This window comes from Saccoglossus kowalevskii, chromosome 10 (assembly GCF_978046115.1).
Source record: "Saccoglossus kowalevskii chromosome 10, keSacKowa6.1, whole genome shotgun sequence".
Taxonomy (NCBI): Eukaryota; Metazoa; Hemichordata; class Enteropneusta; family Harrimaniidae; genus Saccoglossus; species Saccoglossus kowalevskii.
The window spans coordinates 26,124,455-26,140,289 of NC_140650.1; the positions used below are offsets into that span (position 1 = coordinate 26,124,455).

General features: G+C 31.6%; 1 protein-coding gene across 3 annotated transcripts in view; it reads left to right on the forward strand.

Annotated features, from left to right (window-relative positions):
* The window catches only part of LOC100368830 (ectonucleoside triphosphate diphosphohydrolase 8-like), a 47,860-nt gene that overhangs the window by 17,946 nt on the left and 14,079 nt on the right, over positions 1-15,835 (forward strand). For all 3 annotated transcript variants that reach the window (XM_006815498.3, XM_085504431.1, XM_085504430.1), the window contains 2 exons: positions 11,020-11,173; positions 15,343-15,502. In XM_006815498.3, coding sequence (XP_006815561.1) covers positions 11,020-11,173; positions 15,343-15,502 — 314 coding nt within the window. The remainder of the gene's footprint in view (positions 1-11,019; positions 11,174-15,342; positions 15,503-15,835) is intronic.

The window sequence follows — 15,835 nt, forward strand, 5'->3', positions numbered from 1 at the left end:
ACACAAGTCAAAGAAAGCTAACAAATTTATCATATTATTGCATATTTTACTCCTTTACATATAACAAGACAATTAGGTGATTTCTTTTTCACTGCGAGATCTCACGTATTAATGCGTGACCAGACACGAATCAAACATCTGCCACAAAAATTGAATAATTTGCTTTTGAACTTGAGTTTGTTATTGTTATAGCTCAATATCAAAAGGCCGATCTTACAAATGTGCACATTATTGAACATGGAAATACTGGTATCCCATAAATAGTTTTGCATTTGTTGAATCCCATTGTTTTGGTGTCGCTAAGTCACTTTGACCTATGACCTTTGTTTGTCCTGTTTTTACGTTTGAATTCATGCATAACGTGGGATCTGAAGTGAAGGGAAAATGGTCTATTAACCTTTCAAACCTTTTCTCATTCACCATTGATAGTTTTAATGATTCAACGTTCAATAAATGTATTTGCTGTATTCGTAGTGCATGCGCTTACATAAATAACAAAGGTGTGTCTGTGGTCAAATTAAGCCGTGTTATAATGATCCAGCATACAATATTGTAAAATACTTTATTTTAGCTGGAATTAATTTTCGCTTAATAGACTTTTTGTATAGATTTTATTTTGAATGTAAAATATAGAAAAAAAGATATATTTGATGGATTTTATTTTCAGCGAAAATAGTGAAAATTAATTGCAAGCGAAAATAAAATATTCCACAGTAAATAGTTTTTGTGTGTGCGCTTCTATTGGAGATGCGCTTCTAATGAAGCAAATACAGTATTAGCATTTGATTTCCTGCCTTCTTGCTGATCACTGCCATAATTCTAACTCCTAAAGGTGTTATATACCTGCTAAGGGTGAAGCTAGCACATATGCAATCTCCGCATTGCCATAACTGGAATAAAAAAAAATATTCCAGTTATTAATAACATGAAATATGAACTTTTTTACACTGTATCACTGAAAGCTGTTGTAGAGGATGATGAAATGGAAAAATACCAAAGTAAATTATGTTGATTTTGATATGAAATGGGTTAACGACTGATTCTTGTAAAATACTTTCAATGTAAAATAAAACACATGTGCGATTGAAGCAACTGGAGTTGATCTTTACAAATCTGTGTAATATTTCAACCTCTGCCAAACTTATCTTGTGCCAGGAGTTTTTTGTAAATTTTCTAAAATTATGAAATTTGTGGAGAAACAAGTTTGTCACTTTTCAATGTCCCCTCTTGACTACTTACAAAGTAAGTAACTTGCAATATCAGTTGATAAATTACTAACTCTATTAACCTCCTTGTCCTACAAGATTTTGACCCTATGACCCTACTATATCTACTTATTTGGACCTGTTTGTTTTGATCAAATTGAACCCTGTGGCTCTCATTATGATGGAGATCAGACTCTGCATAAATTTGAACATGACTTGCATAAAATTATTCCAATATATATTCAATTTATTATTATTATTTTTTTTTTCAAGAAAACATTGGTTTAATTTGTATTTACTCTTTTTATTTCCAATTTTGATTGATTTCATTTATTTGTTGACTCAAAAATGTGCCTAAGGATAAAGACACCCCACACGAAAACTCTCAGAGGGGGGTTCTACATTTTTCATTTAAATCAACAAAAGTTTTATCATCATGTGAATTGTACAAAAAGTGTAAAATTGAACTATTTTAAAATAATGCTGGGGGTTGTGTTAGGATTTTACTTCAGAGAAAATACTTACATTTATTTTTCTCAAACTTTATTTGTGTAGCTTTCTTGTCCCAAAATATCCCTATTTAATTTTGGAGGTCTAAACTGTATTTATGGTTCAACATCCTTGAGTATTATTAGAATTCATGAAATTCATGTTTTATTAAATTTTAATTAGTATCCTACTACTAACAATTCATATTTGTTTAAGTAATTAAACAAAATTGAATGTACAGATTTGAATTGCTAGTTTGAAATTCAGTTTAAACAGAAAACCAAATATTTGGAGTAATTGATATCTAACTATCAATAATTTATTATTTTTAATTCAGTAATTAATTAATTAAACTCAGATACAGAGATTTATATTGCCTGATTGTGACCAGTAAAATTCATGTAATGAGGTCGTCATTGATGGCAGCATGTTACTAACTCTGTAGAACCATACCCCTTAACTTTGTTGTCTTTTGACTCATGACAAGACTTATAAATCAGTGCACACATTAAAAGTTGTTATTCAATTTACACATGTCTTTTATAAACTATCTTATTTTTCACTCTTAAATGTTATATTTAATATTGTTGACTGTTTCTCAATATGGCGTGTGCTGTTTATTGTTTTGAAGAGGTGACTGGTCTAATAGTTATTATAAACAGGACTAAAAATAACTTAAGTAACCTTTTGGGTCACCATTTATTTAAACTCTGAAAAAAAAAAAGAATTACAAAGTTTTTACAATATATTTAACACTTTGACAATTGTAATTTTTATAATATGTTGGTAAGGAAGTAATTTTCTGCAGAACGTTAATTTTATTCAGATGAGTCCAAAATTTGTTATGTGATGTATCCTTAGGTAGAGGCCAATGTTGAGTCATATCCCCCATATTCTATGTTATATAGACAGCTCTGAAAGTTTGAATAAAAAAAATTTGATTTTGAAACTAATAAATGTCTAGTTTTTGCTCCACTTAGTAAAAATGTTTCAGATTACTCGTCGATGTGAATTTGACAGAAAATGTAACAGAATAAGATGTGCACAACATGTGTACTTGTTTAAGTGGCCCCTGGCGATGAATCTATCAAATCACTGGTGTTGCCATTGTTATTCAATCAACAGCAGCTTTGCATAATTTTGCATATATAATGAGGTCACTGCAGATTTGCATAAATTAGCATAATGTAGGTTATTGTGTTGGAATGCCTGGGAAACCATCTAGTGTAATAATTTATCTTCTTTGAGTGGGTATTCAACTATGAAAATAAACTTACTGGCAGTGGAACTAATTAAAAGTCATCAGTGCAATGAGTGATATGATTCAGCTTCAGACTTTAACTGTTTGTGTGATCCCACACTCTTTTATATATTTAATTTGTTTACTTTTTTTTACGCATTTTTGGAAGTATGATTTTTGTTTTATGAATTGCTGTAAAGAAGATATGAATATCTATTTTTGTGATGGAAAGGTTCATTATAATGAAGGAGGTATTGTGGAAAACCCTTTTAAAAGAGATGCTATAATTTTCGCGTCAACATTTTGGTGCAATTTTTTCAGATTTTTGTGTATTTTTCTAATTTTTGTTGTTAATTCTAGATCAAATGGACATAATATCCTATTAGCTACAGATTTTAATCAAAGTAAAAAAATAAATAATTATGTTCTTGTTCTGAAAGATGACAAAATCTGGCATTTGAAGCTAATGTTGCTTCCAATATCTTGAGTATTTTAATTCCTAGTATACAGTATACAGTACATTTATGACTGGTATAATAAATTTTGCTAGATCTTATTCAATACAGCTGGTGCTATCACTTTAGTATTGAAAGCAGATAAAGTCTCTCCACTGAGTATGTGTGGTGCCAAAGCCATTATTCTTACTGCAAACTCATTAAATATTTACTGGGGTTTAATTTCACTATTTTCGCTGATAAGTAAAATCTGGTAAATTAAATCCATGTGAACATTTAAAATTACAGTAGAAGTCAGTATTTCTGATTGTGGATTTTATTTATGTTCATATGTCAAAATAGTGAAATTAAATATGAGTGAAAAATAATTCTTTTACTGTATTCTTATTTCAATGGATGTTATTTATGGTAACTTAACTCCTAGGGACTGCTGAGTTGGAGCGTATCAAATGATTTACTTATGACTGTCTAACTCTGTCTATTGATTTGTTACTGAGCTGAAGAAAGTGAAAGTTCAGATTTCTTTTTTTAGATTTTATTACCTTGCCTGATCATGAAAGGACAGGTATGTAAGCGGAAAATGTCTGTCCTTGTTGTTGTCGTCTCCAGTGTCAACTTTTTTTTTGTGGTTGTACAAGAGGAAAAATGTCTGTTTGTTTTTGTTGTTGTCAACAGCGTAAACATTTTTTTGGTGGTTATACAGTTATACATCAGAACCAGATGTTAGTAATATGCACTCTAAGATCTGTTACTTGTTATAGTGCAGTACTCTGATATGTTATTTTCATTATGTTTTAATTAAATTAATCATGATAGCCTAATTTGTATATAATGTAATCCTTCAGTAAGTCATGATAACAACGACTAAGTCACGGGTAGTTGGATGGCTCCAAAGAAATTCTGTTGTCTTTTTCAGATGTTGTTTTTAAAAAAATAACTAATAAATAGTTGCTTCATGTGTTTAATTAGTTGTTAAAGCTTTTCAATGTCAGCATCATTTAATACAAATTGCTCATCAATTACTGGGATATAGAAGATGTTTACAGCTTGGCTCAAGGTGTAAGCTGGTGCTTTTTACATGAATTTTTGCTGGGGATCTTTTTCTAGAAATTAATCAGCTTTCTGATTAAATAGCTACGTATAACTGAATTATAAAATTACAAAGTTTATCAGACTAACTAACAACAGTGCTCATTTCTAGTCTTCTGTTTCCGCCAAATAAATATGTATCCAGGATTTCTGTCAAAGTGGACTATATTACACCATTTTGAGTCACAGCTACCAGTAGAGGGCGCTCAGACAGGACAAGTTTCTTTGCCTGCAGGGCAACTTCCAGCGTTGCTGAGTTTTGTTCTGGAAGTAAAAAATCTTTTCCTGAAGGCCGGGCAAAATTCTTCACTGGTTGGGTCTAAGACAGACCAGGTCACCTGAGAAGGTGCCCTTCCTGTAACTGAACAGTTGTTAGCGTATTCACAATATTTTGTGTAACAAGTATATTTAATGGGTTGACAAACACAAAGGAATGACTCGGCTGTGTGACAATTGCCACATTTATATGACAGGATTCTATCGGAGCCGAACTACTGCTCCTCTCAACGATTAACAGGAGATTATCTCCAATGCATTTACTTGGTCGGGCCAAACGAGAGCCGAGATCTGCCCGAGTTCAATCCAGTTCGTTTTGAGCCAAACAAACACCACTCTCTCTCAATTACTTAGTATGAAAACAACATGGCTGAAAACGATTTTGGTGTTGTACTTGTGTTGTTTCTTTACATGGCACGATGTCTGTCATCCTCATTTGTTCATCTACAGTCCACACAGTGTGGCAACATTTGCATAGTAATCATTGGTGGGATTTTGGCTCCAATACATTAACACGGCCATGTCGGGTTCAAACCTATCAGAGCTCAACTCTGAGGGTTTATTGGAGCTGAACTTGGCTCAAGCACATATACACTGCCATTTTTGATGGCTTGAGCTGTAGGGCTCCGATAAAATGCTGTTGTGTAAACTTAGCAATAGTCAGGGTTGCTTTCCTTGATGCCAGTTTGTATCAAAATTACCAGGACCTTTTTCTCAGATTTGTCCATTTGCTGAAGATATCTTCAGATCTCTAATTTTGATGAATATTTTCATCTTGAAAATGGCTAGCCTGATTACTTCATTATTTTTTATCTCGACACCTCAAGTGGACCTTAATCAGATTTGTTCTTTTTGTGACAATATATTCAATTCTCAAAATTTAGTGAATATTTTTGTCATTTTTGGTAAGATATTGCTATTTTCATCTTCTTTTTGAAAACGAATTGCCGGATGGCTGTTATATTTAATATGTAGACACCTTGGGTGGACGTGTGACAGATTTGGTCATTTTGTGACAATGAGTTTAGTTTTCTAATTTTAATGAATATTTTTTGTAATTTTTGGAAAAAAACTGCTATTTTCAACTGTTCACTTATACATCGAATCTATATCAGCCCAGAGATAGCTTGTTTAATGCACCTTTCTATAATTTAATTGTTAATTTCGGACCAAATGGACGCAATTTTCCATTTGCAACCAATCATGATCAAAATGTTATTCAAAAAATTATTCAGGTTTTATTTTGTGAATACTAGAAACAAAATACAACTTTGACATTCCAGGGTTAAACAAACTGTATGTATCTGCGCACTGTATTTATAAACATTATGTTGGTTCTTGCAGAATTTAAATCACTTGCTAAATTATATTAATATCAGTTGATTTATAAATACGTTAGTTACTTGAAATAAGATGATGATATTTTGCCAACAAGTTTTACATTGCTTGAATACAACTACTATATTATTAGAAAGTCTGTCAGTTAAACGTATTTAGTTGCTCGGCCTTTGGATAGAAGGTGTTGACAATCAACCCTGTGTCATGGAAGGTCACCTTGGTGTTTATGTATTTAAAAAAACACACAATTGCAGTTTTTTGTGTCCCATGTTTACATCAGTTTTATGCAGTGTAAACAAAATAATTTATATTGGGTTCAAGTTTCACTAACTATATTGACACATTGTTTTCACATATGGTTTTATTATTGACTTTACAGATAGTAGTAAAACAATGAGTTGCATTGCAGTGTTCTTTCTATGTTGAATTTAAGTGTATTTTAATTTTAGTGTGTCTTATTTTATTTGTCTTTTGTATTCATTTTACCTTACTAAACCCACAGATGGTTAAGTTGTGTAATAAAGTTATTATTATTATTATTATTATTATTATTATTATTATTATTATTATTATTATTATTATTATTATTATTATTATTATTATATGTTCATTGGGTTTTTATTTTTATATTCATCTTATAGTTTTTTCATGGGTGTTTCATTTTATTTTGTTATATATTTCCGTTACTAATTTCAATTTAGTCTGTTTTTGGTTGTGCTTTAAACTCTTAGCCATTGTAATTAGATTAATTTTTATTTGTAATTTTCTTTTGTAACTTTTAATCTCCTCCAGTAGGTTGTTATAAGTCAATAAATACATTGTTACAAAGTGTCAATACATCACTTGGGTTTAGAGTGTCATCATGCCAAAATGTTGACATTTTCAGCACTTTTAGATATTTTTCTATAATTTCTTTGTTAATTTCTGACTAAATAGATATGATGGATTTTTCATTGCCTAAGGTCCTGTTTTTGAAAAACATATGGTGGCTTTTGAAATGATAATTACTATTACAGGCTGTTTAAAAACAAAACATCTGACAATGATATTATGATATATTTGTTTATTGGTTTACAAGGTGATGCCATAAACTCTTTAATAATTGTGCTAAGGGTGTTCTGATGTAAATTTAATAAGTTGTGATTTTCAAGACATGAAGTTTAGTTCAGATTTCAATTTTTCTGGTTTCGCATACTTTGTTTTTTGCTGACTGATAGAAATATGATCTTCTAAAAATTATTACAAATTATAATGGAAACCAGAATTGCATGTTTGTAATTTTTGATGATTTAAATAACATTTGTCACATATTTTTAAACTTTTCTGTTAGGTTTTACATTGCATTTTTGATGTCATGATTGTCACATATTGAGATAGTTTTTATTGATCTGATGTTTTCTTTTTGTAACCATAACATATTCGTAGACATAAATAATATCTATGTATTGTTTTTTGAAAAACAAAACATTTTTTCACATCCATTCCTGCAGTACTCATCTTACTTTTTCAAATTTGCTTTTATGCTTTGCCCTGCTATGGAGCAATAATTTAACCATCATTGTGGGTTGGCTACCCACAATGCATTTGTGCATCCACCCAGTGTACAATATATGAGAAACTTAATAAATGAATCAGATAATATTGTAAATTGAGCCGACATTTATTTTGTCTGGTTGTCAGTTATGTTTGAGGGACATCACTTACACCAATATCTTTTTGTGATAATGTCAGCCTTTATTATTTTAATTTTGAGAGTGCAAGTTAATTATGTTTATATTTGCTGTAGAATTATTCAAATTTGAAAAACAAATCTTGTGAATAGTTCCCCAGTTAACTGCATCTGCTTACTTTCTTCAGTTCACATTTTTGCAATAACTCATCATGCACCTTGCATTCTTAGGTGACCTACTTTCTGAGACACCAGTGATTGAAAAAAAAAAGGCTACCAAAATTCCAAGGCCACCTCTCAGTTATATGAAACTTTGGAGTTGATACTTAATGATGTGTGTCAATTTCATTCAGTTCATTTGCATTACAATTAACAGCCAGGTCTATGATGGACATTACGGTGACCAGTATTTGTGCAAATAGCCTGGGGGACAACATGTGATTGTTCTTTTAACTTCTTTCAAGCACCTCCTTTTTTAACTGGGGAGTGTTCCCAACAACAAATACACATTATTCACTGTGATTTCAACCCAATTGTAGATTTTTCCTATTATTCAAAATCACAATTCACCAACACTGTGTCATGTCCTTCATATACAAAATACATCCATTTAATACTATTAATTTTTTTTTTCAAGTATCTGATTTTTTTTTTTGATTTTATTTTAGTTGTGATTAAAAATGTAGCTTCATGGATCAAGTGATCTATTCTGGGTTTATTGAATAACACTGTAGTGGATTATCAGTGTCATTTCATGTCCAGTATAAAAGCTCCATTGCTAATAGTCAATGAACCATAAAATACCAAGCAGTATATTTTAACTTAAAACATTACCATAGCAACAACTGATTTTTATAATGGTGCTACAGACAAATAAAAAAACTGTCTTGAGTTTTTTGACTAAAATTCTCATTGTTTGTAGAATCATTTGAGTAGCATACAAAGTCAACTTCTGAATCTTTTCACATGATAAACCTGCATTATTTTTGAAAAATTTTGATCCAGACCCGCAACTAATGGGAAATTTGGCCTAAAATTAACAATTAAATTAAAAAAACAAACATACATGAAATTATGCAGAAAAAAACATGGTCATGAAATTTGATTATACCAATGGGAAAGCATACTGGTAATACTGTAGAATACTTTATTTTTGCTTGGAATTTATTTTCGCTATTTTTGCTATTTTCACTGAAAGGTTGATTTTGTGAAAATAAAATCCAGCGAATATACTATTTTTCCTATATTTCACATTCAACTCATAAAAATCAGTGAAAATAAATTCCATACAAAACACCCAAAAAGCCTTTTCAGTGAAAATTTATTCCAGCTAAAATAAAGTATTTCACAGTACTGTAAGAAGCTAGACCTGTAAGTGATGTGCACTAAACTTGGTTGTCACCTTTTCATTGTGAACATAACTTATTGAGATTGACCTATGACCTTGGAGCTAATCAATCAGTATAGTGAATAGATGTGGCAGTAATTAATGGGGGGGGGGGGGGGTCTGTGAAGGTCAAATTAACATTCAAAAAATTAAATGCCACCCATGTCAACATTATTTTGCTCATTACCATATTTCTTTATAAATAAAGTAAATATCTTTATAAAGAATGGTCAGATGTCTAGTCAGGTATTCCAAAGTATGTTTTTTTTTTACTGAGACATGAACCATGACATGAATGTACTTGAACTCTGGCATGCTGGATGTAAGAGAAAAGTAATATATTCTAATTGTTGTGTGAGGGCGCTCTATTTTCCCACCTGTGTACCATGCCTCCTCACTCACCTTTGACCCCATCACGCACCAAAATAAACTATTGTCACTTGACAAATGGAAATTTTATGGGCCCATGTGCTCCATGTTCTGTGCTCTAGGTCTGTTTTACAAACTAGATGAGTAATGATGATTAAACAAAGTTGAAGGAAGCTGCACAGACTATTTTTTATCTCTTAAATTTATTTTTTATCTTATCATAGTTTAATCTATTTAGCTGTTGTATTTTTTGTGATTTGTATTTTATTTTATTTTATTTTATTTAACATACTGTGTCCTCTGATGGCATAGTTATTATCATAGTTATTTTTTATGCCAAATGTCTGGTGATTTTATTGATCGGTGCATAAAAATAATTTTTTGAATAATACTTTTTACTTCATGGTACAACAGAATATAACTTCAAATACAGAAATAATAATAAAAATATTATCAGTAATTCAAGAACAGTTATAAATAATACATTTTCAGAGATTGAAAACTTTCTGGAATAATTGTCTGGAGATTCAGCTTAACCCTTAGACTGCCAGATATTCTCCCTGCCCCAAATTCAGTGCAAATATTTTCATATTTCGTAAAATTGTCACTAAATTTCATCATAATTTCGGACTACGCAGACTATTTCCGAAGTAGCTTTTGGTCTTTTGATCAAAAGTTTAAGATTTTATGTCAAGAACAGACTGTAGAAAATAATTTTTTGTAGATGGTGCCAAAATTTGACAATGGTGATCAAAGTGTTAAAATGATTAATAATTGTACTTGCTTGACGGCAATATGATAGGTCATTCCATAATTTGAGGCAGCTACAGAAGACTGCCTATCATCGCATATTGTCTAATTTGACCAACAGCATCTGATTAGAGTGACATAAGTTACTGATAGACTGATGTCTACCTCCTGAGTACCTTAAATACTAGAAAAATAATATTGAACTCTATCCTGAATTTTACGGGCAACTAATACAATTTAATTTTTTTACCCCACAAAATACAGCTGCATAATTTAAAAAAACAAATTTAGGAAGACCTGTAACTATGTCCATGTAAAGACATAAATTTAGGCGGGAAAAAATCTGGCACCAAGTCTTGTGTCCAAATGTAGATTTGCATTTAGAGTTTAAGTATAATCACTTGTTTCCATTTTTTATTTAGTTGTTTTACGGTTATCTCCCACTCCTTCACTGCGGTATTAAAAAAAGCTGTAAAATGTTGTTTATATAGTTGGTCTAATTAAAAATTATCAAGGCCACGAGATTTTTTCTGATTATTTACAGTATCATAATCTTTCTATCTGATAGAAGAACTGTGAAAATATATCAAGATATCCCGTCCAAAATATTTATAAATTTAAAAAATCTACATATAAGTGTGTCACAACATTAAAAATAGTTTTGTCTCTATGACAACCGAACGAAAGGGGTCACACTTTTATAATCATATGTACTGTTCTTTTTTTCTAACATCTCTGTTACTTGCCTCTAGGTGGCGGTCTTTCAAGTTATTTAGATAATCCACAAGATGCAGGCAAGTCTTTGGAGCCATGCATAGAGAAGACAGCCATGTCAGCAGTGCCAAAAGATGAATATTCACAAACACCTATCATGTTAGGTGCTACAGCTGGTATGCGATTGTTAGAGTAAGTAGTTGATTAACAAGTATTAACTATTATCAACCAAAATTAATCCACCTCATTTCATTTGTTGCGTAAGCCGAAAATAGAATCATGTTTTGAAAAAAAAATTGTAAAAGATAGTTATGGTTTGGTATGATTGTTGAGCATTGGAATCATGTAATTCTGCACATTATGTCAAACTCAACTGCCATTTTTTGATAAAAACCTACTTCTATATTGTGAGTGACCCCACTTATGAACACAAAAGTTTCCCGCACCAGACTCATGATCGGTAGACCCAAGTTCAAATCCTTCCTTAGGCTGAACATCAAAAGGGTCAACCCCTACCCTGGGTGAGTGTGCCACAGACTCAATGGGATGGCCAATTCCACTGGCTGAGATTCATTCACTAACGGATGCGACTTTGGGGGAACCTTGGTTAAGGTCCGCAGGTGCTTGTGTTCGACCAAGCCTGGTTGACGCCAGGATAGTGCATTCAATTGCCATTTGATAGGAAGATGGCAGCACAGCCCTGTCATGTAGTTTCAAACATGAATATGACTTCTGTGACAAAAATGCACTATGTGTCAGCACTAGCACTTGCAATTTGCACATACAAAAGACATACAAAAGGAGAGACAACAGTGACATTTAATGTCGCCTGGCACAAAAAAAAAAGTTTTGAAATTTATAATCAGTTTAAACAAAGAGAACATTAAGCTTTGTCATTTTAAGTGATTTCTGGGTTTTACAAAATTTTCATCATTCATATACTTTCTTCTTTAAAACATGATAAAAAGAAAAAAAAAATGATCAAAATTGGTTCCCAATAATCCATATCCTCCCAAGAAAAACAACCAAACTTTTAATAATATAGTTCTTCCATACCAGTAACTACAGCTGTCAAACTGTCAACTAGTTTAACAATATAGATAATTTTTGAAAATTAGATACAAGTATTTAAATAAATATTTTAAATCTCACACAATGTGTGATATCAATACAAACTTACTAATTGTTCTCAAATTATGAATAACAATTGCATGATTTGCATATTTGTACCTCCTCTCTTCCCCTAAATACTGTGTTTTATATGCCTATTATGACTGAATCTTCACCACCAAATTTTGCATGAGTACACATTTATATTCACAAGGTACACCAAAACACTGATATATATTCATCCCTATTTATCTCTAACGTTTATTAAATGGTTGATAAATCATGGATACAATGAAAACTCTATTCTAATCACCTCACAATCACATAAATCACCTGACCTGATAAGAGGTCGTGTGACTTAAGAATGACCTCTGGGTTAGAAGTTATTTATTTTCAAACATACATATGGCTAAATCTGCCTCACAATAAAATACCCGTGTTATACAGTCATACCTGTGCTAACGTCTGTATAAAGACCACCTGCCAATAGTGACCACTGTAATTGTATTAGCAACCTGTTTATAAAGAACACCTGTCTTATGTGACCATCCTTCCAGCAAAATTTTTACAGATTTGTTCAGAGACTAAAATAATAATAATCAACTTTCTCTTTAGAAAACTATTTTTAATTTCCTCAAGTCAAACTTATTAAACTTTGAACAACACAAATTTTTATGGCAATAGCAACATCTAAAAGTATGAATTGGTGATCCCTAAAAAGTATTCCAACCTCCATATAAAGACCACCCTGTCTATAAAGACCACCCTGTCTATAAAGACCATTTTAATGAAGTCCCATGAGGTTTGACTGTACATGCCTTTAATTAGCTCTAATTGTACATTAATGAAACTTGTGTTTCTCAACATTTGTGAGCATATTCTTGTTTTTCATGAAAATGTGTTTTATTTTTTCTATTTCTGTCTGTTATTATTAAAAATTTAGCAAACTAGGAAAACAACTGTGTCTAGCTTTTATCCTGTGTGGCTTTGTGTGATTCGTGACATCAGAATTTATGAATAAATTACCACTAGTTATTATTCGTGTCAGGTTTACTTCTGTTTTGTGCAATTCTTAGCAAACCCTGAGATGCCATGATATATTAAAATGAATTTGTGAAAGAAGCGGATTAATTGGTGCAAAGTTGTGCAAATAAATTAAAAAAAAGAAAAATTGGAAATGCGCACCAAAGTTATTCTGGCCTTCTGATTGTCTAAAATTATAATAAAAGTCTTTACTTTGTTACTCTTATGTGCAAAGCATACTGAAATCTGGCCGCTATCTATTAGATCTTTGGCAATAACAATAACAATTCCTAATTTCCGAGTTACTATTTTTCTCACGAAATTCGATAGAGGGCGTTCTCAAAGTACCCGGATGACAGTCCATTCAACGTTCGTGGTGGGGTTGAAATTTGAGTGGCGTCTGCTGTAAGCAATATACTCAACGCCAGTGGATTCGAATGCGTTGTCGGGAACCTGAGTGGACGCCAAACTATATTCCTGGGTTTGTTCACGGCATTTTCCATCCTGCGCCAGTATTTTAGTTCAATAACTGGAGACAACCGTCTTTCAACCGCAGTTATACATCGATTGAAAAATGAAGACTCTGTCAGCTTCCTGAGACGAGCGCAAACGAAAACATTGAGCCGGATTTGATGGAAATTTCGCTCGTTGCCGATTCCCACATCGATCTTCTTGTTCAGAATCCTTATGATAGCATTTGTTTCGAAGTTGAAGTTAAAATAACTACGGAAGGAAAAACGTGTGTCCATTTATGATAACTGCATCTGCTGATCGCCTGGTGGATCATATTAAATCAAACTCACACTACACAGTTACAAACACCAGAAACTAGTAAGGATTTTCCTTCATGGATGATTGCCGAATACACTTTGCCATAGTGAAAATAAATTATGTATTCTGCACATGATGAAGCTTTACAGAAAGTAAATAACCATTATCAAGTCGATATTCTTTCAGTCTGGCTGTTGTCCAATCACTTCGATGCAACAAATATGCGAACATATCAGCTATTTCAAACAAAAGCAAAGTATGAAGGTTTTTTGCCAAGTTTTTACGTTACACAGATCTACCAGAGTTATCGTCGACTCACTGTGTTACAGTACGACGACGAATTGTTTGACTCTTGGCGAACATTTAACTCGTTTGCTAACTCAACAAGTTCAAAAAGTTTAGCTTTACGAACATTGCTGCAAGTTATACCACGATCCTAATGAAATTTGCGGAGTTCTGGAACTTTTTTGCTTTTCCAATCTATTGATTTACGCATGTAAGAATACAAAACTTCAATAAAAACAAACCCACTCAGGCTCGTCATCCGGGTATTTTGGATGCGCCCTCTAGCGGAATTCCGTAGTAAACTAACAACTCGAAAATTAGGAATTGCCAGATATTACTTTATTGCCCAAATCAAGTAAATCTGAACACTGGGCCAAGAAAACTATTACTGTTTCTTCTAAAATTTAAACTATGGTAATGCCTCTATCTGTTTTGGGACACAAAAAAGCAGGTTATTGCTACACCAGAAATTTATTTCACCAAAAAAAAAATAGGGCACTACATGTGTTGATAATATGAATTAATTCAGCAAAAAGTATGAATAAATTATGCAAACACTATGAATTAATTATGCGAAAAGTATGAATAAATTATGCAAACACTATGAATTAATTATGCAAAAACTAGGAATAAATTATGCAAACACTATGAATAAATTATGCGAAAACTATGAATAATTATGCAAACACTATGAATAAATTATGCGAAAACTATGAATAAATTATGGAAACACTATGAATAAATTATGCGAAAACTTTGAATAAATTATGCAAACACTATGAATAAATTATGCAAAAACTATGAATAAATTATGGAAACACTATGAATAAATTATTCAAACACTGAATTAATTATGTGAAAACTATGAATTAATTATGCAAAAACTATTAATAAATTATGCTAATATTATGAATAAATTATGCAAACTACTATGAAAATATGATGCAAACACTATGAATTAATTATGCTAATATGAATAAATTATGCAAACTACTATGAATAAATTATGCAAACTACTATGAATTAATTATGCAAATACTATGAATTAACTATGAAAATACTATGAAAACATTATGTAAATAATATAAATAAATTATGCAATTTTGCCAAAGTCCTGAATTTGTCATTAATTAAACATAACGATATTGATTTATTAATTTTTCCTTTTTCAGAAAAGAGGATAAGAATGTTAGTGATGCGATAATATCCTCAGTGTGGACCAGTCTTGAGCAATATCCATTTAATGTCACTAATGTTAGTATCATAAGCGGTGAATCTGAAGGCTCATTCTCATGGGTGACAGTCAACTATTTACTGGGTAACTTTGTAGAGGTGAGTTAACATATTATCATCTGAGTAGATCACGCTGTGAAATAACTTCCTGCCATTTTAGCAAATTTAAAACTTGAATTATGCAAAACAAAAATGCCCAAAAAGATCTCATTGAGAGTGACAGTGACAGTGAGACAAGAGTGAGAGCAGGCTTTTTGCTAAATTACCAGGAGCTACATTTTGAAGTGTAAATGTACCGTCTGAATAAGCCACATCTCAACTTATCATACCAGAAAGTATTCTATTCTATTCTATTCTATTCTATTCTATTCTATTCTATTCTATTCTATTCTATTCTATTCTATTCTATTCTATTCTATTCTATTACTAGTA